Genomic DNA, 26208 nt, shown 5'->3' on the forward strand with positions numbered 1-26208 from the left:
ACTCTGCAGCTAAATCGACCCCTATCCCACCCCCCCAGGGCATAGCTATGGCCACGACCTTTGACCCTCAAAGACCAGGCTTACCAAAAAAGGACACCGGGTGTGCATCTCTGCCCAATTACATTTTATTAACATATACATAAGGTTATTCTAGCCTTATTCGATTTTGACTATATCATTTTCAAGGCTGCAATTATTGTATTCACCAAAGGGCGGGTAGCAACCAAATAATGACACACTACTATTGCAACATATTTTCTCTCACCTTTTTTCTTCAAGAAGGCTTTTCTGGTGGCCAACGGACTCTGGCATACTTTTGGGTTCTGCAGGAATTTCACGGCAGTGGTAATCTGCGAAGAGACAAAATGCGAATAATTAAATTTCTCGCAATGAGATCAACGTGAGAGGGAGAAAACGATCATGTGCGCAGGAAAGACAGAGCGATGCGGCGCAAACATCAGTCTAGACCTTCTGTAAGAAGTAGATTCGTTAAAAATCCAGGCGAAGAAACATAAATGGATTCCATTTGATAGTTGCTTCTAACCCCCCTCCTCACTCCCCCCAGCAGTGAGGCGAAAGACTACCTGACCACTTTCCAGCTAAATCTGGGGAATGACCAAATCAGCAGTTATAAAATTAGCCCATCAAGAGTGCTGGACAAATGGAGTATGGAGCTTAATTTGCTATTACCCTCTTAAAGACAAACTTCCAGTCTTAAGTGCGCGGGGGGAAGAAAATCTATACTTAATGCAGAGGTGATCATTTGTATCTAATAACTTGAGAATCCGAGGCAGAAAACTTCTGTAATTCTTCCAGTTAAAAACGTGGCCGTGATCAAATCACCCGGCCTGGATGTTGTAATGACTGTGAAACGTTAATGCACTAGAACGTTAAATAGCATCAGAACATCCAGTAGTTTTAAGTGCACCCGCGTTCATCGATTCTATTATGTTGTCCTTCGAGATGCAGTGCACCTTAATTTTCCACCCCAGTATGCATTTCCTCGAATTGGAAGGAGGGGAGAAAGAAAAAAAAAAAATCACCCCTCAAATGGCATTAAAACATAAATTTGAAGTGGGCGCCGTGAAGTGGCGCCTCCTAAAATAGATAAACACGAGAGAACACGGAGAACCGGGGGAAACACACTAGAGGGGAGGTTTAGATGACTTATTATCGCACCTGTGGTCCCCGTGATTCAATTGAAAAGTCATCCCTCTAATAGGTTGAAAGGTTTTGATTACTCTTCTTTTCTCTTAGTGTTGAAAGATACAAAGTGATTGAGCGCCCTGCCAGTGGTAATTCGTTTTGGATAATGCATTGCATATACTATGAACCTGTTTCAAATCCAAAAGAATTGCATTTTAAAACTTGTCCAAGGGGGTTAGGTGTGGCAGGGAAGCTGTCTAAAGAGCTAGATTCCAGTGACAAACGCACTGTGTTAGAGGATCGTGGTATGTGAAAGCGACTATGCAACTTCTCCAATTTTACTTCTTAAATTTTCATTCGGTTAAGCAGAACATCAATATGTCGCTTACAGTTTCCACACTAATTAATGTAAGGTACACTACACACACATATGAAAATGCCATGCAGTATCCCAAAGAAGTTCTACAGTGTAGGTCTGCAGAAGTACTAAATGCACTTGCAAGTGATAATCTCAGATTTTAATGTAAATAAATGTGTGTTAAGTCACTACTGTCTGATAGTGACTTAACACAATGGTGATTGAGCCTATGGCCTATTGATGGAAGCCTTTGCATTTTCAGTATTACAGCATTTATGAACGTGGTGTCTGTGGTGACACAGGGTGGGCGGAGCTAACACAATAGACTCACTCTGTAGGTTACTGTAGGTTCACAGGGTGGGCGGAGCTAACACAACAGACTCACTCTGTAGGTTACTGTAGGTTCACAGGGTGGGCAGAGCTAACACAATAGACTCACTCTGTAGGTTACTGTAGGTTCACAGGGTGGGCGGAGCTAACACAATAGACTCACTCTGTAGGTTACTGTAGGTTCACAGGGTGGGCAGAGCTAACACAATAGACTCACTCTGTAGGTTACTGTAGGTTCACAGGGTGGGCGGAGCTAACACAATAGACTCACTCTGTAGGTTACTGTAGGTTCACAGAGTGGGCGGAGCTAACACAACAGACTCACTCTGTAGGTTACTGTAGGTTCACAGGGTGGGCGGAGCTAACACAACAGACTCACTCTGTAGGTTACTGTAGGTTCACAGGGTGGGCGGAGCTAACACAATAGACTCACTCTGTAGGTTACTGTAGGTTCACAGGGTGGGCGGAGCTAACACGACAGACTCACTCTGTAGGTTAACAGAGTGGGTGGAGATAACACAACAGACTCACTCTGTAGGTTACTGTAGGTTCCTGACAACTCTTGTGTGAAGTAGGATAACAAGCTACTTTTTTCCGGGCTCTGCTAGCATTACAGGTGGTTACTATGGCGGAACAGACTAACTAATGTCACATAATGCAACAACACTGTTTGGATCTCACCTGCAATTACCACTCATCGCCATAGGTGTCACCCAAGAGAACAAAAGCGGAAATCTTAGAGACGATCACTTTAATGCATGCAGTAGTAGTGCAAACAAATAGTGAAAATTAATAATTTGATCAAAAATGTATCAATTTCTCCCCAAGAATTGCCTGCACAAATGATGTCGAGACACAAATCTACGGTGTCAGTGTGACATTAGCGTGACCTTTGATGTACATTAGGTTATGCAAGGGGGATGGAATGTCCTGGATCTCGATATGCTGAGGGCTTATTAAAGTCAGTCACCCGGAACCTTCATTGTGACAAGCAGATTAAACCATTTGCATGGAGAACCCCCGACTGATGTTCTGGGCCCGCAGATACTGTAGGAACCCTTTGATAACACGACAATATCACTCAAGTAAGTGAGCCGAACCCGACTAGCTGTGGTAAAGGCCTGAAACCAGAGACAATAAAGCACGCTAAAAAAATCCAATACAACAATACCCATTCCAGTAAACAGAAGAGTGATGTGGGGAGTAAATAACCTAATAGAGGAGGAATATGCTGAACTAGCGATCCTTGTTTACATTTCCCTACATTTTCAATAGCATAATATTGACCCCAAAATATTGTGTCAATGTTAATAGGCATAAGTATGACATCTTAATAAAGACCACAGCTTGCTCAGCGGCAAACTAATAAGGCAAATGTCCATTTGCTTCAAATTGTAGTGGTGGATCTTCAGGGAGAGGAAAAGTGCACTTCTTAGCAGATGACATAGATGCTTTGTGCAAGTTCCACCCAGACATCTCAATCAATTATAACCACATTGCACAGATTTCAGTCTTGTCTTGTTATTGACTTATAGATCATCCCAGTTATAGTGTTGGGTAGCACACAACTGGGCTTTTAGCAGGGTGAGCTGTATGTTAGTACAAGGCAGGCACATTTGCTTTGGCAGTTTAAATATCACCTATAATAATAATAATAATAATAATAATAATAATAATGATAAAAAAAAATATGGGAGTTTCCTGCCTTTCTGAATATTGATGAATAAATGTATGTTACAATAGCAAAGTAAAGCTTGTGGTAAAGCAGGAACTGCTGATGCACCAAAGTGCTCCATGCTAAGAACAATAATCTTTACAAACCAGATAAGCAATAAAGTGTCAGGTAAAGGCAAAAAAAATAGGGTGAAAACTCAATCACGGGAAGGGATAACATTAACCAACACACTTAAAGAGAGTGAAGTTGATGAGCGGACAAGATTACAGCAATGTTATTGAGTTTGAAATTGCACAATACTTACCAATGCACTTTGAAATTGACAATTGCGATACCTTGAATTGTGAGAAATGAGCGCGAAATCCAATTATGTTCGAACCACATGGTTTGGACGCCTACGGGAATCCATGTTACCAGTTGTGTGTGTTTTGCTCTAACTAGTTAACGGCGCCAAACTATCATGTAGGTAGAAAACCTAGGGACGTTTTCCAGTCATACGTTATGAAATGTCAGGAACTGAGCAATTGGGAAACGCTGACTTCCCACACGCTCAAATAGTAACAGATGAGTCTTTTTCTGCTGGTTTCAGTATTTGAAGTGTGTGAAGAAATGAAGTGCAGAACGTTTGAGCCGCAGCAGATCAAAGCGACACCTTGCTCAGTCAGAAATGCTGCCATGTTGCCACCATATATATATACTGTAAAACAAACAAACAAAACTATTTCCTGTGTAGCTATTGCAGAGATCAACAAGGGCTTTTCGAGAGTCTTCTTTTCACTCGTGCTTATTCAGGTCAACTTTACCAACAGCCATCCAACAAGTATTTTGAATTGAAAGAAATGATGCCGCCTTTGCAACCGGCTCTCTTCAGTGTATGCTGCGTTTTGAGATACTTCTGAACCAACTTATGGAACTTTTGATACAGGAGCACTACATACAGTATATTACCTTTAACCTTTAATATGACCTATAACGGTATTTATTTTTTATCTTATTTTTTAATAAAAAAAGTTAATTTCAACTCCTCAATCCATGTCATCTATTCTACAAAAGGTATGTGTGTACATTTGCACTAGAGAGCCAAAGTGAAACGTCACTTCCTGCTTTCTCCCTGTACCAGCGCTGAAAAAAAATATGAATGGCGGTGAACGGAGAATAACGTTACTTTTTTAATCCCGTTTGAATTGTGCCACCGGGTGCCAAGTGCCAACGTTAATTTTGTCAATTTAAAACGTAACTTTGCATGCAAAGAAAGTCGCAGTTTGTCGTCAAACTGAAACGTAGGGGTTAGTTTCGTATAAAAACGACATCGCTCGTGGAAGCTCGTGGCATGTCGCCGGTCTTCAGCTTTGCCGGTAGAGAAAGTGACGTCACTTAGGCGACAGTGTGTATGTAGTCTTTCTGATTTATAACGTATAGTGCAACAGTTTGGCGACAAACTGCGACTTTCTTGACATGCAAAAGTTACGTTTTAAATTGACAAAATTAACGTTGGCACCCCCCGTGGCACAATTCAAACGGGATTAAAAAAAAGTAACGTTATTCTCTGTTCACCGCCGTTCATATTTTTTCCGCGCTGGTACGGGGAGAAAAGCAGGAAGTGACGTTTCACTTTAGCTCTCTATAATGAAGACACTCAGAGGGCATGGTGGAACGAGAAGTCGGGGTGGGGGGGTGGCACAATAGAGGGGGCTAAAAGGAAATCATTAGCAAGTATAGGATTCAGTCTCAGTGTGAATCAATTCATTCCAAATTGCCCCGGCCTGTACATTTGTGGAGAAGTGCCCCTGATATAATAACAGGCTGATAGACATGGGAAAAAATTGTGTTAGCCTAGTCTCAAGTTTCCCCCCCCCCCCCGCCCCCCAAACACGCGTACGGACGACCAAAAGAGAGAGAAAGAGAGGGAGGGCGAAAAATGAAGCTATATATTAATTAGGTGCTTTCATGGCTGATTCGTTATCGGGGCCGGCTGTCTTAAATGACTTAACCCAATACCTTTGTGATACCAGAGCCCCGCCAAAAAGGAATGAACTTTTAATGCAATTATTGTATTTCCTTTAGTCGCCTTAACTGCCCGATGCGGCCAACACACAGTGCTTTTTAATCGTTTTAAAAGAACGGCTTTTAAACGCCCTTCTAATTGTGACATCTCTCCCGCCCCTAATGCGACCTCTAGCTGAGGAAGCAAGGCCTCGCGGGAGCAGCTATAAGGAATTATTGACCCTGAGAGACACACGGGGAAGTGAGGTAGACCCAACCATTTAAGCTAACCTTCGCATCCACACTATAGTGCAGAGACACCGGAGGCCTTTTGGAGTCTAACCATTGCAACAGTGATCATACAACAAGATGAACCGAGTGTTTTGTTTTGTTGCCGTCTTGACGTCTGTGTATGCTGCTGCTTTCCAGAGATGCATTAATATGAGTCAAATCAAATGAGCAGCACGCGTTACTGAAACCCCGACTCCAGCTGCAGTCCAATCTGATCAAGCGGCAGAACTGGTGAAGTGTGGGGGTTTGTTCTGCTACTAATGACACAAACTATAAAGACCTACTTTTACATCTGGTAAAAATGGTAAAGTAAGTAAAAAGGGTTAAGCACAGCGGGTTGGGTTTTCTGTCCCCAAATGTGGTTAATCTTTATTGAACGGCCCCCTAACTTCTGAAAATGAAAGGTCAGAGTCAATGTTTCGATGGATGAAAAGGGTCATGGAAAACTTCATTGACATTTCATTGGTTGGCAAAGGTTTAAAAATAACAGACAGTGTGCTACATCAGTGACAATGTTAGAGCCGTGGGCAAGGCTACAACCATGACATCAACAGCACGTTACGCAATCTTTGTAAAGGGTGGACGGAAATCAGGTTCTTTCAAGACCATCTCACAAACATGGAAAAGTTGATCAGTGATCAGTGTAGTTGCTATGAAACAATGAGGGCTGAAACACATTTGAAGACTAATCCATCCAGCTAAAGACTAGCTAAAGAAGGTTAGGGAACGTTCTACACTTTGACAGATGGATATAACATCGCCCTGGAGTGAGGCTAATCTTAGGCAAACTTTTCAGACAAAGGGGACCCAGGGACCACTTCCACTGTGTGCGCCGCATACCCCCCACAAATTCACAATAAAATAAACTTAGCTCATTTAACCATGCAATATAGCATCAGAAAGATCACGAGAAACATAAGGCTACTGGTTAAAGATTTTGACACACACACACACACACACACACACACACACACCCCTATTAGTCTGTGAAAAAGAGAACCCCTTTGAAAAGGCAAGGCCAAGATTTTAGTCTAACTTTGGAGCGTTCTTTAGCCACCACGTTCCTGACAAGCTAACATGACACATGACATGCTTGGTACTAATCGTGCCTTACAGCCCAAACACACCAGACGCCTACCCTACGCTGAAGCAAAGTGGAAGCACTTTCATTTCGCCGTCCTTGTTAACGAGGAAGAACGATCACTCTGGCCGCAGCACGTTGCCTCGTTTCGGCGTCTGGTCTATTTTTCACGTGAGCAGCCAGGGATGAAGTCAATGCAAGTTGTGCGGGGGCAGGGCAGCGCGGAGCAAAACAGAGCGAGGCGCGAAGCAAAACAGAGTGCTTCTCTGGTGTGAAATGCACGGCTCCTGCTCGACGCGTCCGTGAAGCGCTGCTTCTGAGATGCTTTTGGTGTGAACCAAGGGTTAGGTCTTCTAGTTTCATATGATACTAGAAACTACAGCGTCTGCAAGTTAATTTTCAAAATCGTGATATTTCCCGAATATTGTGATATTTCCAAAAATCGGCCCAAGCCCACTCCTCAGGGTTAATGTGTATAGAAACGGTTGCCTGTAACAAATTATATATATATATATATATATATATAAATAAATAAAAAGGTAAAAAAGTGCAATGCTCTGGCGGACCACAAGGCGGAGCCCCACGGACTACAGTTTGGGAACAACTAGGCTAATCTATCATGAAAAATAAAATAAAGAATGAAAAATGTCCAACTCCTTCCTCCTCTCCCTTAATGACATAAACAAAGCAATATTTTACTATGGTGCAACAAGTTTTTTTAATCTTCACCAGTAATCCACAATTATGTGGTTACATTTTTTTCTTAACCACCATAATACACAAACATATAAAACCTTATGACAAATGTCCTAGGCATCGATTCCTAGGCTCGCCCACTGCGCGGCTGCCCTGCAGCTCACCGAGCTGGCCCTGCAGCGCAGCTCGACCACTGTGCGAGCTCACTTGCTCTTATGACATCACTGCCGCTGATGTCACAATGCCTATGACATCACATCAACATTAACAACAAACATTACCCACATTGCTTTTATAGATAGATAGATAGATAGATAGATAGATGATAGATAGATAGATATATAGATAGATAGATAGATAGATAGATGATAGATAGATAGATAGATAGATAGATAGATAGATAGATAGATAGATAGATAGATAGATAGATAGATAACACTAAACAGTCTGTCACCAAGTGCTCCAAGTGCTCTCTGTTTTTTCTAGGTTGTAAGTTTTCAAAAAGTAATTTGGACCGTTTCAAATTCTGGATAAAGAGTGTTTATTATAGATTTCAGCAGCAACAAACAGAGGTTCAAAAGTCATAGCAGAGCAAATATTTTACAAAGGAATAATAATGCAAAGCCAAAGTGAAATATTGCTTTTATTCCTCGGAGACCTCAAACTAAACAGAAGCATATGGTATCCAACCAATTTCAAAAATGGCCTGGGAGAGATGGTATTAAGCTAAGTCGGGCTTTTCTCTCAGTGTGCCACTGTCAGCATGCTGCCTGCCGGGGGGGGAGGGGGGGTTGCCCCGCCCTCTTTGCCAAACTAGCGAGACAGATGACTGTTTGGATAAGGACATCTCCACCAGGTGCCCGGAGGTCCCCGAGAGCCCCCCCCCCATGACTAAAGACCAGTGCCTCCGTCAGTGACACCTCACTTTCACCCACTTTGGCCAAAAAGAGCCATATCGCCCACAAACTCCTTTTAATTCAGGTAAAAGGCCCCAAAGCAAAGCATGGAGTGTTGGAGGTGCTCTGAGAGATAAGGGTCATCACAGATTAACCCCCGTGGCACTTTAGCAGTGAGGAGAGTCGCAGGCGAGCACAACTAACTACTTAGCCGCCACAAAACATTCCAGGCCCCCTTCTCGCTGGCAATCCAGTAATGGATACTTCCTCAGCTCCTCGATTGGTCAAAATGTTTTCATACAATAATTTAATTCAGAAACACATTTACAAAGCAGGAGTAATCAATTTTAATTAGTTGATTTTTTTTTTTCCATTCGCATAAAATTTAATGTACTCCCATCGATCTCCTTTGTTCTTTAATGCAGTGCCGCTTTCCTGTAATTCGAAGCTTTTATTTATTTCTTTTCTTTTACAGTCAATGATGACATTCTGTGACAAGCGGCTCCTCCGCGGTGCCTTTTAGCAGCGGGGATGATATGAGCAGACATCAGGACACTCAGTCACACACAATGCAACTTCACATCAGTGGAACGCACGCAAAAATGTGTCGATAGTAGAAAGATAGTATTATGCTCATTTTTGTATAAATGTGTTAAACTCGCGTGAAAATGTGGAACCAATTGCTGGCACACAATGAAAAAACAAATGATGGTACTTTTTTTTTTTTTTTTTTTAAGGATAACAGGTAAGTTAAGTTAAGCCATTGGGTTTGCTCACTTCTGCAGACTGGATAGATTTAGATTTAGATTTTGGACATTTAAAAAAAAAAGAAAAGAAAAGAAAAATTCAGTAAATACATGTATAAGCAAGAAAAGAAATACGGAAATGCCAAACAAGAGTAAACAATTGAATTGAATAAGCAGCAACAACTTCTCAGTCAATATCAATTAATATTTCACATACACAATACATGATACACAATATTAAGAAAGTATGATACAATTCAGGTAATAATGTTCTTATCTCGAACTGAATGCAAAGTACTATTTTGGATTACGAACACAAACAAACTGAATTAAAGTGAATAAAAACAGGTAAAAAAAAACCCGCCAGATTTACATTTAGCAGTATGAGCTTTGAGCCACAATAAAGTGATGATCCATATGAACGAGTTGAATGGCCTGTGCGTGAACAGAAACCAGAGAGAACAACTCTGCCTATACTAGTGAGCGACGTGCAAACAAAGCACGACGACGTTCCTTAAGACCGCCGCTGCTCAGGCTCTCGCCCCCCTTCGTAGCATCAGGGCACGCTGGCCCTTCACAACCAATTAGGTGATGGAGGCAAAACGCAAGCGGCACCGGTAGCAAAACAAACGTCGCCGAGCTTAGTGTCCAAGTGACACACCACAGAAGTTGTTCTGTGGTGGCAGGAGAAGAGCCGCCCCCGTCACAAGCGACTTACAGTGACAAGCCATATCCTCCCTCTGTTGATCCAGACGACTCCTCTCACTGCAGCGACACCAGCCCACAAACACGCACGCAAGCAAGGATACGCCAAGTCGACCGCTGCCCCATAGGCAAATAAAAGCCGTGTGGAGAAGATGCAGTGTGTTGCTGGCATCCGCTTTGGAGAGCAGCTCTGCCTGGCCCTGCCAAGTTCACTAATAAACCCAGAATAGAGGCCAGTGACAATAGAGTGAGAGGTGTCCTTTTTATTGATCGGATGGTTCCTTCTTCGGCACACTGTGTGTGAGACACTGGATGAGAGGAAGGAAGCCCACAAAAGACAAGCAGACAGATTGTGACATTCCAGTGACATTATAATCACACGTGGTGGACCCCTCTTCTCCAGTCAATAGCCTGAATGCGCTAATCGTGCGTCTTGGATCAACAATTTCATGGTCTTCAAAAAGGGGGCTAGGAATTGGTGGCATGACCCCTCCGCACGGGGGTGAGACCCCCTCTTTCCTCAGCGAGTGCCACAGAGAGAGGGAGAGGAGACGGACGGTGTGTGTGTCTGTGTGTGTGAGCGAGCGAGACGCGTCGAGGCAGGAGGAGAGCCAGAGAAGATTAACATCGCCATCTACTGGTCAGGAGTGGTACGGGTGGAGTGAGGAGGAGGAGGGGGGGGGGGGTAGGAAAGCCTGGCAGCTTACCACGGCGCCCCTGTCTTCCACTGAGACCTGGCTGTCAGAACCATTTAGACACACTTGCCAAGACAATGGGCCACACATCTCACGGCGGGTGGAGAAAGTCAGTCTGAAATCACCACCAAATGAGGAGGAAACTTAAGGCGCAGACAGCAGAACTCCCCTTTGGTTTTGGCGAGAGAGAGCAGGCAAGAGTCTGTTCCTGATCAAACTAAGTGACAGAGAAAAATGTTGGCAAATTCGCTTTTTTCTGGAGGCCTCAAACGGCCAGAGAGCAGCATCCAACCTCAACAGTAGGACGAGGACGAAAAGCATCCGGTGCTGACAGCAGCAGACAACTACAATCATCAGGGTCAGAGATGCAGCAGTTCTCCTCCTCCTGACAATTTAACCCAATTTGAGACTCTAATGTCATAAGTAATATTCTTCTCTCGGGTTTAACCTTTCTGGAATCAGCCGGACGGCAAACGAGAGGATTCCGGGTTATGAAATGTAGAAAAAACAAACTGTATGGCGGTTCAATCTAGTCCCACAGCCATCCATCATGATGAGAAGTTCAGCCACACTTTTCAGGTTTTGCAACATTGCCAAAAAGAATATACTCATACTGTACAATGACAGTGCCTTCCAACTCTTTTCCATCACAGTGATATAAAAACACTGGGTCGTAGACAATTACATCTGGAACTGTCAACTTGAAATAAATAAATAAATGTTTTGTTTTTTTATTTTGTTTTGTCCCCCTACCCCTCACATGGCGTTGACGTGTTTGTCTTATATGTTCGTTATAGAAAAGAGATGGTGTCTGTATGATCGTAATACTGTAATTGTAATAATATTGTAATATATTATTCGCCATTCTCATTGAAACATTTTCAATAAATAAATAAATGATAGATAGATAGATAGATAGATACCGTAAATTCCGCACTATAAGCCGCACCGGACTATAAGCCGCAGCAGCAAAATTGACTGTTTTTTACATATATAAGCCGCACCGGACTATAAGCCGCGGGTGTTTTAATGTTTTTATTTTTTTTATTGTGTTTTAATGTTTAATTACCATATGTAAGGGTTCGTGCACAGAGGGGATTGTCGGGAAAGAGATGGCTGTTTGAGGAAGCTCCCATTTATTAACATTTCAACAAAACAACATAACACAACACCACCTGTGTTTTTTTTTACAGTGCACACAGTGTCCGCGGTGTGGTGAAAAGAGGGCAAGAGAGGAAATTAAAACAGAAGTGGAATTATAGTTAGAAAGAGTGCTAAAGAAGAGAGAATTCAGTTTTTTTTTTTTTTTTTTCTGAAAAAATCCATAGATAAGCCGCACCGTTATATAAGCCGCAGGGGCCAAAAAAGGCCAAAAAACGGGGAAAAAGCCGCGGCTTATAGTCCGGAATTTACGGTAGATAGATAGATAGATAGATAGATAGATAGATAGATAGATAGATAGATAGATAGATAGATAGATAGATGGATGGATAAATAAATACAATTATAAATAAATAAATAAATAAATACAGGACTGCCTTAAATTGAACTGGTAAAATAGTTTTTAAAATAAATCGTCCATACTTAATATAGAATCAGTTATATTTCCCAAAGAGGCATTCATGGTTACTGTATTTGTTCTGAGAGAGCGAATAATTATTTTGAAGAAGCTCGGGTTTTCACCTCTGTCAAACCTACGCCCGTAAAGTCGGTGGAATTACTCAGATCTCCAAATGCTCGGGCTGAACAGAAAACACAAGTAAAAATAACCCAACCAGAGCGAAACGCTGCGTGTCACTGCTACACAGCAGTCGCACTTGTCGTGACCGCGCGACAATCGGAGGCAGCCGCTGCGGCGAAAGTTCAGGGGTCAACTCCCATCATGTGACCTCGACATCGACAGAGAGAAAAAGACACGCTTTAGCGGTGTGGCCTGGGAAAGAGTGAGGAGAGACGAGCCACAGTGAAGCAGGAGAATGTCACCCAGGGTCAGGGTGGCATGTTACAGCAAAGGGGCTGACTTGGCAAAGCCGCTCAGCAGCAGACGCGCACCTGTTCTGACATTTTCTGTCGACCTTGACACAGAAAACACATGACAATGCCACTCTGCATTTCAAAAGCACAGGGCCGTTTGACTTCCCCTTTTCTCGTCCCCCTGATACCTAAAACCACTTTCCACACAACGCTAGGTGGGGGGCGAGGGGTGAGGGGGGCATGACGTACTCCCATAGATATGGGGGAGGGAGGGAGGGATGGACAGGAGACCAGTCGTGCTGCTAGTGAGAATAAATAACAGGGGAAAAGCAGCGAGTTTGTTTTCAAATACAAATATAATTAAAATAATAATAATGAAATAATAAAGTAATTGAGTCATATTTTCGGGAGGGGGGGGGGGGGGCATCTTTGACACAGGATTGCACGTCGCCAATATCTCTCCTAGACAGAATCCCGCACATTCTAGATCAGTGGTTCTCAAAGTGGGGTCTGGGGGACCCCCAGGATTCCTTGAGTGGGTTTCCAGGGGGGCCCCCTTCAGAAAGGAGAAGAATAATCTATTTATTTTTCACTGTAATTCCATCCAGAAGTAACACAATGACAGAATGTAGGACTATTTTGCTCACGGGTTTCACACACGTCCTCTAATAAAACATCTAAAAAGCAGAACATCTTATCAGATGGGGGACTAGTCTGGGACAAGATCTTATTATCAAATGGGGGGGGGGGGGGGGGGGGGTCCCATCGTGGTATAATTTGTAGCAGTTTAGGGGTCCGGCTTGAAGTGGGAAAAGTTTGAGAACCACTGTTCTAGATGAACCAATCCCTCAGTCTCTTTTCTATTCGCTGTAATCCTGCCGTCATAATTATAACTTGTTTAAGTTCAATACTATGTATCCATCTATCTGCTACTTTAATCAAAGAGAAAGCTGAAAGGAGAGGTGCCAGGAGAGCCGCAACAGAAAACACAAACGCAGTGGTCGTGTTTAATCAGTGCATTAACAAGAAGCCGACAGTGTTGAGGCCGGTGCCAGGGGGAAGGCAGCCAGTCCAGGTGTTGGCTAATTGTCAGTTGTGCCAGTGGCTTGAGCAATGGCTGCCTGTGTTGTTTTTATTGTGCCAGTCTCTGGTTCACTGCTGGTAGAGACACTCGTGCCTCACCTTAATGATAGCTTTTAAAGCCACTCTTCTCTGCTCAACACTGCTTACAGACACAACAGAACAGTTGGCAGGGCATGCTGCTGACTGTTAGTGGACTCACTCTCTGGATTCTGATCTCTCTGCTTTTTCAAAAAGGTGCCTCAGGAGGGGGTGTGCATGGAGCTCAAATAATAGGTCCAAAACACACCGTGACAAAATACAACCGAAGCTTTGGAATGTTTCTGAAAAAGCAAGTCCATACGTTGTCATTCTGGCAAACAATATTAAAAACAGATTAGATCGGGGTTGGGGGGGGGGGGGGGGACAACTTGTCGGGACAGAAACGTGTCAAAAACGCCTGGAGTGTTTCTGTCTTTCGGAACATACCCCCTCGGTTACAGGTGAGGATAACGTCATTCTGACAAGAACGGGCAAAAATGCGAGCAAGGCTCAACTTTTCTGCATGACACACTTGGGAGTACTTTATGGTCTGTTGTCAACGCACTGCTATATCATACGCCCCACATCTAAGGCTAATTAGGTTACAGCGTCTTCGACTTAAGTATTCTATTTAGTAGGTTTCGAGATGAATGATCTCAGTTTCTGTGTGTTCTGTCCTTTTCATTTAGGCCTTGAGAGTTAGTCCACTATCTCTTTTCTTCTGATTCGCCGGATAAAGCCACAATCGCAGGGCGCCACACGCGGAGAAACGCCGGAATCCCATTAGCGCCTCGCTTTCATTATTTTTCATCAAACCCCGGAAAACTGACACATATTAATTAATATCCATTAGCAGTTTGTTCACCCCTCTCCCACAGAAGAACATTGAGGGGCGGGGGGGGGGGGGGGGGTAGAAGCAATTAACTTAACAAAATAATCAAAAAAAACGGTTCCAGAAATCCCTGATAAATGCCATGTGAGGTCCCCGTCTAAACGTAAGAAGTGTCATACATTCTTGCTGTCATATTCCATTAAACTGCTATTACAGTCTTGATAGAACTATTAGTCACTACATTATTAATAACATTAATGTATTTACATTTTTGGTGTACAAGCCTGCTTTCATGCAATAATTTATGAACCCGACTTCAGATATGTTATAATGTTCCCCCATCTAGGCTCTTTTGTGTTTGTTATTGATCGTGAAAACAGTCAAAATTCCAAGTGAACCCTCCCCCCCTCCTCTGCCCCCCCCCCCTCCCCTCCCCCTTAATGTATTGGAGTGGGCTGTTTGCATTAAAGGAGTGAAATAAAGTGCATTTACATCTGAAGCATAACTTCATAATTTACATTCCTACATTTATTAGAGGTGACAAACGAGCGTTTGGTCCACTCCTGCTTCTCCACAATGCAGCACTCATTCAATCCATATAAATTACAGCGGGGCGAACCGAGTGCAACTGCAAATTATTGTATTATATTTATGCGTGTTATGAGTCTATAGGGGGTTACGCAGACAAACAGGGAGCTACTTGATTAGGGCCGACTGCGCTTAACAAAGACAGAAATATGCGATAAAGGGCCGGACCACTCAAATTTCAACATTATTTTGAATGTTTGGCCCTAATTGAAATGTATAAAATGCACAGAAAGCTGAAAATGTACATAGGACTGGTGTATTTGCATTTGTTGGGCAAGTTACTTTCAAAATGTAATATACTACATATTACTAGTTACTTTCATTTGAAAGTAATAAGTTACTTTACAATATTACTGTCTGTGTAGAGTAACTCATTACATATTACACTACTTTTGCATTACTTTCACCAAAATAACTGCAGTAGCACAATGACATCGCCCCGGAACCATCCCGAAAAATAATTGATACCATCTTCAAGTCAGTGTAAAACATCTGAAATTCTAAAATGTTACCCCTTTGTTATTGTCGTTTGTTATTGTCATCTATAGTGGTTATTTGCACAACACAATTTGATTAGGAAATGATTGTATATTTTAAATATGTGCTTTGAATTAAAAAAAAAAAAGTAACTCAATTTGTAACTTGTGTTACTTGACAGAGTAACTGGTATAATATTACAGAAATCATATTGTAATGAGTTATATTACTGAGTTACTGCTAAAAGTAATATACTACATGTAATGTAATGTTACTTGTGTAGTGAGTTACTCCCAACAACTGTGTATTTGTGTAATGAGGCCTGTGAGGCGGGTACATAAACTGCAGGCTCAAGACAACTCGATGTTAGCTAAGTTATAATACAGTAGGATACTGTGTCCATAGAGCAAACAGAGCTCTTACTGTTCCACTACAATACTGTACCCTTAGCTAGAACTAATATTATTCCATTAAAAGACACTTGCCTAAAAGGCAGTATTATATTACATAATTAGAGGCGGCAGCGGTTTTCAGAAGTGTAGCTACAAATGCACTGAGGGGATCCCAGTGTTTGAACAAATATCTGGCGCTGTAGGGGAGCTGGCAGACAAATTAACAGCTAATAACTTACTGGGAAGCCAGATAAAGAGGGGGAAAAAAATGTTCCCCAAAGTGTCAATTACAAATAATTTATTTTCATCTGATTTCCACACTTCTCAAAACGCGATGTGCTAAACAGAACCGGGGAGAGAGAGAGAGAGAAAAAAGAAAAGAAAAGCATTTCGACTTATGTGCCAAATTGTTTCTTTTTGTTTTTATCGATATAGTTAGTATTCATTTGTGATCACACTCGATCAATCCATTGAGGGGGGGGGGGGGGGGAGAGAGACTTTGAGGATGCTCTCGACAGTCTGCTCAGAGCAACGAGAGGAGGAGAGAGAGAGAGAGAGAGAGAGAGAGAGAGAGAGAGAGAGAGAGAGAGAGGGAAAGAGGGGCGATTCAATCAAATCGGCGTTCATTAAAATCAGAGGACATCGCAAAAAAAAAAAACGAGAAAGATGCTGACAAATCAAAAGGGGTCTCAGTACCTGAAATTACCATATAGTCATTTACTTCTTACAGCCGGGGATGCTTCCTGTCAATCAGCAGCCGTCACATCGCCCATTTGCGGTCGGGAAGCGGGCGTAATTGCTTCTCATACTAATCAACACAACTTGTGTAATTATGCCTTGAAAGTGACATTGGGAGGCTGAGAGCGATGCGAGCGGTCCTGACAGCGGAGGAGACGTCTCACAGTCATCGGGAGATTTCCAGCCTTCGCTGTGCAGACACACGCCGCCCCTCAGAACCAACTTTACTCACTCCTGCAGCTTTACGTCCATAAACACAAATAAAATCTAATAAATCACAGCCCGAGTAATTACAACGCAGAAGAGAGCGAGTCGAGAGGAAGCTCGTCTTAATAATAAGGCCACTTTCCCCCCCAAGTATATCGAGGCACAAACGACGACGCTGTAATTAAACCGGTGTCGTATTTCTATCATTTCTTAAGTAAACACATTATGACAGTTCAACTAAATTGTGGGAGAATAGGAAATTACAACTCTTGTGCGTCGCCATGCTGTTTACATTAACGTACTCGCCGAAGACGAAAATCCCTACGAATAAAACCCCTAAGTATTCATTAAATTTGATTGGATTCTGTTTAATCACAGGCTTCAAATATGTCTCCGAAATGAACTTGGCTTAAAAGTGGCTTAAAGACATTCTTCTGCGCATTAAAGAAAACTCGATCCAAAACCAAATTCCCAGGCTGCATCTGTCACTAGTCACACTGTGGGCTCAGCGGGGGGGGGGAAAGGTCAGAGCGAGGTCAAACTCAAATCTGACGACGACAAATCTGGAGGCGTGGCCCACGACCAACGAAACTTTATCTCCAGTTCATTAGGCGCATTATTGACGTGAGGTGACGACAGCCACTTCTTCATATACCGTGGTGGACACTCTTGAACTTTACGGTGAATTAAGTGATTTCCAATGTTTGTCGAGACGAGATAAAAGCACTCTTGTGTAAAGGCCGCGTTGCTGCCTCAAAGCGGTTGGCAAAATGCAGGATCTAGTCCAGCTAAGCACATGAGGGGGAAAAACCACGAGGAGAAAAAAACAGGGGGGGGGGGGGGGGGGTAGGACTCATCTCTGCTCATCGTTTTCAAAGAGGTGGGTGGAACCATCAGGAAAAAAGAGTCACCAACATCATAAAGAAGTCAATTGATAATTCTGGCATATGAGGGGGGAAAAGGCCTCAAGTTTTCATCTGCAAACAGACAAGAAGACGAGAGATTTATGGCTTGTAAAAAAAGTTCAAACGACCAGAGAAAAAGGAAAAGCCAAAACCCTTGTCTGTGTCATGCCTCACTCGACGTCGTGACCTCCGAGTTTGTGCAGATGTCGAAAGACAGAGTCAAGAAATGCTCTCTTCTTGTGGCGGCGTTTGAGAGGAACACGAAACACTTTTTACTGTCGAGAGAGAAAAACACAGGCTTTTTACAGGAAAAGCCCTGTGTGGTTGGTGGTGGTTCACCCCCCCCCCTGTGTTCAACTCTTAATGAGTCAAAACGTGTGTGACCTGCACTTAAACAAGGAGTCAAAGCCAGAGAGAAGCTGTAAACTCATTTCCCCCCCCCACCCCGTCCGAGCCAGCAAACGTCGGCAGGACCTGGGAAGATGTGCTCGGAGCATGCACGATAAATCTGACGTGAAATCATAATCATAAAAGCAATTAGCTGACCCTGCGCCACTCGTCCTTGGACGTGACAGTGAGAATTCATACGGAGAGGAGAGTCCTCTAAGGAGGGCTGGTTGCCGGGTTGGGCGAGGAGGGGGAAAAAGTGCAACACAGCAACAATAAAATGGAGACGCGGCGGCTTGCTGTATCATTAACCAGCGAAGCAAACAGCGCATGATGCACAATGAGAAACAGACAGCTGAACCTGTGTGTTTCTCAAAGACCATGGAAACAAACTACATGATGCACAATGAGAAAACAGACAGCTGAGCCTGTGTGTTTCTCAAAGACCATGGAAACAAACTACATGATGCACAATGAGAAAACAGACAGCTGAGCCTGTGTGTTTCTCAAAGACCATGGAAACAAACTACATGATGCACAATGAGAAAACAGACAGCTGAGCCTGTGTGTTTCTCAAAGACCATGGAAACAAACTACATGATGCACAATGAGAAAACAGACAGCTGAGCCTGTGTGTTTCTCAAAGACCATGGAAACAAACTACATGATGCACAATGAGAAACAGACAGCTGAACCTGTGTGTTTCTCAAAGACCATGGAAACAAACATGATGCACAATGAGAAAACACACAGCTGAACCTGTGTGTTTCTCAAAGACCATGGAAACAAACTACATGATGCACAATGAGAAACAGACAGCTGAACCTGTGTGCTTCTCAAAGACCATGGAAACAAACTACCGGTACATGATGCACAATGAGAAACAGACAGCTGAACCTGTGTGCTTCTCAAAGACCATGGAAACAAACATGATGCACAATGAGAAAACACACAGCTGAACCTGTGTGCTTCTCAAAGACCATGGAAACAAACTACATGATGCACAATGAGAAACAGACAGCTGAACCTGTGTGTTTCTCAAAGACCATGGAAACACACTACATGATGCACAATGAGAAACACACAGCTGAGCCTGTGTGTTTCTCAAAGACCATGGAAACACACTACATGATGCACAATGAGAAACACACAGCTGAGCCTGTGTGTTTCTCAAAGACCATGGAAACACACATGATGCACAATGAGAAAACACACAGCTGAGCCTGTGTGTTTCTCAAAGACCATGGAAACACACTACATGATGCACAATGAGAAACACACAGCTGAGCCTGTGTGTTTCTCAAAGACCATGGAAACACACTACATGATGCACAATGAGAAACACACAGCTGAGCCTGTGTGTTTCTCAAAGACCATGGAAACACACTGTACATGATGCACAATGAGAAACACACAGCTGAACCTGTGTGTTTCTCAAAGACCATGGAAACACACTGTACATGATGCACAATGAGAAACACACAGCTGAACCTGTGTGTTTCTCAAAGACCATGGAAACAAACATGATGCACAATGAGAAACACACAGCTGAACCTGTGTGTTTCTCAAAGACCATGGAAACAAACATGATGCACAATGAGAAACACACAGCTGAGCCTGTGTGCTTCTCAAAGACCATGGAAACACACTGTACATGATGCACAATGAGAAACAGACAGCTGAACCTGTGTGTTTCTCAAAGACCATGGAAACAAACTACATGATGCACAATGAGAAAACAGACAGCTGAGCCTGTGTGTTTCTCAAAGACCATGGAAACAAACTACATGATGCACAATGAGAAAACAGACAGCTGAGCCTGTGTGTTTCTCAAAGACCATGGAAACAAACTACATGATGCACAATGAGAAAACAGACAGCTGAGCCTGTGTGTTTCTCAAAGACCATGGAAACAAACTACATGATGCACAATGAGAAAACAGACAGCTGAGCCTGTGTGTTTCTCAAAGACCATGGAAACAAACTACATGATGCACAATGAGAAACAGACAGCTGAACCTGTGTGTTTCTCAAAGACCATGGAAACAAACATGATGCACAATGAGAAAACACACAGCTGAACCTGTGTGTTTCTCAAAGACCATGGAAACAAACTACATGATGCACAATGAGAAACAGACAGCTGAACCTGTGTGCTTCTCAAAGACCATGGAAACAAACTACATGATGCACAATGAGAAACAGACAGCTGAACCTGTGTGCTTCTCAAAGACCATGGAAACAAACATGATGCACAATGAGAAAACACACAGCTGAACCTGTGTGCTTCTCAAAGACCATGGAAACAAACTACATGATGCACAATGAGAAACAGACAGCTGAACCTGTGTGTTTCTCAAAGACCATGGAAACACACTACATGATGCACAATGAGAAACACACAGCTGAGCCTGTGTGTTTCTCAAAGACCATGGAAACACACTACATGATGCACAATGAGAAACACACAGCTGAGCCTGTGTGTTTCTCAAAGACCATGGAAACACACATGATGCACAATGAGAAAACACACAGCTGAGCCTGTGTGTTTCTCAAAGACCATGGAAACACACTACATGATGCACAATGAGAAACACACAGCTGAGCCTGTGTGTTTCTCAAAGACCATGGAAACACACTACATGATGCACAATGAGAAACACACAGCTGAGCCTGTGTGTTTCTCAAAGACCATGGAAACACACTGTACATGATGCACAATGAGAAACACACAGCTGAACCTGTGTGTTTCTCAAAGACCATGGAAACACACTGTACATGATGCACAATGAGAAACACACAGCTGAACCTGTGTGTTTCTCAAAGACCATGGAAACAAACATGATGCACAATGAGAAACACACAGCTGAACCTGTGTGTTTCTCAAAGACCATGGAAACAAACATGATGCACAATGAGAAACACACAGCTGAGCCTGTGTGCTTCTCAAAGACCATGGAAACACACTGTACATGATGCACAATGAGAAACACACAGCTGAACCTGTGTGTTTCTCAAAGACCATGGAAACACACTGTACATGATGCACAATGAGAAACACACAGCTGAACCTGTGTGTTTCTCAAAGACCATGGAAACAAACATGATGCACAATGAGAAACACACAGCTGAACCTGTGTGTTTCTCAAAGACCATGGAAACAAACATGATGCACAATGAGAAACACACAGCTGAACCTGTGTGTTTCTCAAAGACCATGGAAACAAACATGATGCACAATGAGAAACACACAGCTGAACCTGTGTGTTTCTCAAAGACCATGGAAACACACTGTACATGATGCACAATGAGAAACACACAGCTGAACCTGTGTGTTTCTCAAAGACCATGGAAACACACTGTACATGATGCACAATGAGAAACACACAGCTGAACCTGTGTGTTTCTCAAAGACCATGGAAACAAACATGATGCACAATGAGAAACACACAGCTGAACCTGTGTGTTTCTCAAAGACCATGGAAACACACTGTACATGATGCACAATGAGAAACACACAGCTGAACCTGTGTGTTTCTCAAAGACCATGGAAACAAACATGATGCACAATGAGAAACACACAGCTGAACCTGTGTGTTTCTCAAAGACCATGGAAACACACTGTACATGATGCACAATGAGAAACACACAGCTGAACCTGTGTGTTTCTCAAAGACCATGGAAACAAACATGATGCACAATGAGAAACACACAGCTGAACCTGTGTGTTTCTCAAAGACCATGGAAACACACTGTACATGATGCACAATGAGAAGCACACAGCTGAACCTGTGTGCTTCTCAAAGACCATGGAAACAAACATGATGCACAATGAGAAACACACAGCTGAACCTGTGTGTTTCTCAAAGACCATGGAAACACACTGTACATGATGCACAATGAGAAACACACAGCTGAGCCTGTGTGTTTCTCAAAGACCATGGAAACACACTACATGATGCACAATGAGAAACACACAGCTGAACCTGTGTGTTTCTCAAAGACCATGGAAACAAACTGTACATGATGCACAATGAGAAACACACAGCTGAACCTGTGTGTTTCTCAAAGACCATGGAAACACACTGTACATGATGCACAATGAGAAACAGACAGCTGAACCTGTGTGTTTCTCAAAGACCATGGAAACACACTGCGGTCTGAAGAAAGTTCACGTGTTAATCGATAGTCGTGCTTAGAGAAAATCACTGGAAACAAGAGACAAATGAGGCGTCATCTGTCTGTACATGATGCACATAGGATTACGGAACAAGCAGTGGTGATGTAAGCATCACCGCTGCTTGTTCCATAAACGAAGAACAACTCTTCAAAAATGAGATAATCTGAAAATGACTACAATGTGAAGCACAGATGCGTTGTTGACAACTTGACTTTGTACCGTTAGCGCCGCAGGGCATGTAGCTCGCTTCTAATCAGTGTGACAGCATGCAGAATCTACTGGCCGCCAGGTGCCAGGTGATCAGGTTTATCGCACTTTTCTCTTTCAAGGAGTGTGCTACTACCACCTGAGAAATCTCTCTCACACACACACACACACTCACACACACTCTCACACACACACACACACACACACACATAACGCACACACACACATAACGCACACACACACACATAACGCACACACAGTCTCTCGTCATCACTCCCCACCCAGTAATTACGGCGAGGCCGGACTAGTGGCTGCCACCTAGTGACCGTCTTCTCCAATAATCATGAAATATCTCCGTGGCTCGCGCCCCCGCTCGCACCATAACTCTCCTTTACTGCAGACGGCTCCAATAAAGGATTACAATTACAATTAAAGTAATGAGCAGAGAGGAAAAAAAAGGAAAAATCTCAGAGAAGGTTCCCTCGACTAACTAAATGGTAGCCTAGTTCCGTGACAGAATGGCGTTAGCATATCAGACTCATTACTGGCTACCGTTTCTGCTTCGGCCCCGATAATTAATTTGTGTTGAAACCGGGAGTCCCCCAAAATTAAAGTAATGGGTTTGGAAGTGACGAATGCGAAATGAATTGAAAGGTGAATATCAAATAAGAGATCAACTTCCCTGTTGTTTATGGTTTATGGCTTTAAGGTGGTGAAACGGTTCAGATTATTTTCAAACGCATGCTTGTTCTCGATTTTTGCAACTCGCGCAAGTCATTAACCCGACGCTGCTCAATACCGCCCCCATGTGGCGGAGTCAGGTTAGCAAGTCATACAATCACGAGGGGCAAAAACATCCCATCAGAGTAGACGAGTGTAAAACAAAGTCAGATCTTTCCACAAACACATGATGATCCACGGGGAAATATTTAAGGAGGAGACTTTAAGTTGGCACATAAAAATGACTGAGTCAAGATCCTAGGGGGGTACTACTACCACTGACTTCCTGATAGAGCTGTGCTACGCCCACGCGTCAGAGAGAGAGAGAGAGGAATCAGATGTGTTTTCACAGCTAACATATGAGCAACATGTGTCTGCCTGGGCCTCATGGGGCCTGAGTGACAGAGCAGCCATCAGGGGGACAGAGTTAAAATGAGGAGAAAGCGAGGGGGGACAGAGACAGCGCGGTAGTGCCTCCATGATGCCACTGGCTGCACCCATGACTGTTGGACATGTCCTCTGCCAAGCAGCCAGGCCAGGTCCCCCTCCCTCCCTCCCTCCCTCCCAGGCAGCCCATCCACATTAACACACTGCTCTTTTTCCCCTCTGCCTCTCTCCACACAGTGTGATGGCCATAGCAGAGCAGAGGGGCTACGGAAACTCGGAGACTGCTGAGCCAAAACAGATCACTTCAAAGCGCCTTATTTAACGCTCGCTAAATTTTTCATCACAGTCGCTTAATATCCTGGGGAAGGGGAGCTTTTGAAGTCGCTGTGAGACCGGGGATGTTCTTCTTACTGCTCTCCCCCCCCCCCTCCTCCCATTACCTCCCTCCCTCTGTACCACAACCTCAAACCTAAATACACACACACACACACACACACACACACACGTATCCGCGCGCGCACACTTTTTCATCTGGGGCCAGTGATTTTTTACAGTGCGCTGAGAGCAAAGGGTCGGCTTAATGCCACCAGGGGCGCCCAACAGAATTAGAATCCTATTTGGTGGTGAGGTGCCGCCTCTCCTGTAGATCAGCTGCACACCCACACACACACACATCATGTGGAGACACACACACACACACACACAGACATCATGTGGACATACCCACCCACACACACACACACTGACACACATCATGTGGACACACCACACAGCCCCCCCCCCCCCCACACACACACACACACTGTAACAGACCCAAAAAATCTGTTCCTCATTGAGTGGCAGAGGTTATCCCTCTTACGCTGAATGTTCAGGGATACGATATTTGGGACAAATTGACTTGGGGGGAAACTCAGAGCTGTCAAATAATTCAGCCGATCAGTATACACAGTATATGAATTTGGTTTTCAAATTATTTCCACCGTTTTCACGCCTGTGTGCCGTTAAAAAACATTGGACCTTGCTTGGTTTGTTGTCGGGTGATCAAACAGATTTGTACTAATTAAAGGTGTGGCGTTGGGAAGGAGATGAGGACCACATGATAGGAGGAGGTGAAGGAAGAGTGCTAAGCGTGTGTGTGTGTGTGTGTGTGTGTGTGTGGGGGGGGGGGGGGGGGTGATGACCACAAGGAGAGAGAGAAAAAAACTGTAGAGAGACACCAGCAAGAGATTGGCAGGGGTAAAAAAATAACTTTACCACTATTCCTTCAGAAGTTGTAGCTGTCATAGATTGTGTTGTATAGTTGATTTCTCTATTGTTGACAAAGATGTGTTATTGTAAGTCGCTTTGGATAAAAGTGTCTGCCAAATGACGTAATGTAATGTAATAGAGAGGCAAAGTGACCGCCTACTTCCTGCTTCAGCACTGTACCAGAGATTTTCATCCGCCATTTATTTTGCCATAGACATTTCGTAAAATGCTTATAGAAATAGTTGTACTTGTTCAAACCAAACGGTTCAGATATATTTAGAAACAGGAGAGACCGCGTAACATTTCACTCGGACCAAAACGTAAAAAAATTGCAGATTTAAAGAAAATATTTTTTCAATGCAGTTTTTTTTAAGTGTTCGTCTGAGTAAAATGTTCTATGGTCTCTCCCGATTCTAAATATAGCGGAACCGTTCGGTTTGACCAAGTACAACTATTTTTATACGCATTTTACGAAATGTCTATGGGAAAATAAATGGCGGATAAAGATCTCTGGTACAGTGCTGAAGCAGGAAGTAGGCGGTCACTTTGATGATGAGTGGAACGTGGCTGGGGGCGGGGCTTACTACAGATAGCGACCACGTAAGAGGGGCCAGAGCGAGCAAAGGGGCAGCCCCAGACTGAGACAACGGCAGTGGCTGGCAGCGACTTGTCCACCAGTCAACACACTCTCACAAACTCTCTATCCCCCCCCCCCCCACTCTCTCTCTTTCTCCAGGTCCAAACCTGCCCCTCTAGCCTGGCTGGATGGTGGCAGAGGCGGTGGCCCACTGGCCCCCGGGCTCGGCCCTCTTGCCACAGAGGAGAGCCCAGCCAGCCAGGGCCTGCTGTGCTGATCTGGGCGAGGTGAGTCAGAACCTGTTAACATGACTGGTGTCCCCGGCCCGACACGCTGCCTTGTCTCTGACATGCACATGTGCACATAAATGTTATACCAACGTGGGCGCTCTCTCTCTCTCTCTCTCTCTCTCTCTCTCTCTCTCTCTCTCTCCTCCATCCCTCCCACCCCCTGCCAGCACTCCCTTTCCTCTCATCCAGATAAAATCCTTTCAGACACAAATTTCAATTATTCACCTCATCCAAATAATGCCATGTGACAAGAATTATCCCTACTGTAATAATCCACTTAACTGGGAAAGAGCAGCTCATCAAAAAGAGAAAGGAGGAATAAAGAGGGAGGGGGGGGGGGTGGGAAGTGGGAAGTGGGGGGGGGGGGGGGACTTGTCAGCCAGTCTTGAATCAGGA

The 26208-nt window shown here is 43.7% G+C and overlaps 1 protein-coding gene across 1 annotated transcript in view; it reads right to left on the minus strand.

Moving 5' to 3' along the window:
* Positions 1–26208, minus strand: part of pex14 (peroxisomal biogenesis factor 14) — a 57802-nt gene that overhangs the window by 26700 nt on the left and 4894 nt on the right. The window contains exon 3 of the mRNA XM_083641355.1: positions 266–350. Coding sequence (XP_083497481.1) covers positions 266–350 — 85 coding nt within the window. The remainder of the gene's footprint in view (positions 1–265; positions 351–26208) is intronic.

This window comes from Poromitra crassiceps, assembly GCF_964638095.1.
Source record: "Poromitra crassiceps genome assembly, chromosome: 8".
In the NCBI taxonomy this organism is placed as follows: Eukaryota; Metazoa; Chordata; class Actinopteri; order Beryciformes; family Melamphaidae; genus Poromitra; species Poromitra crassiceps.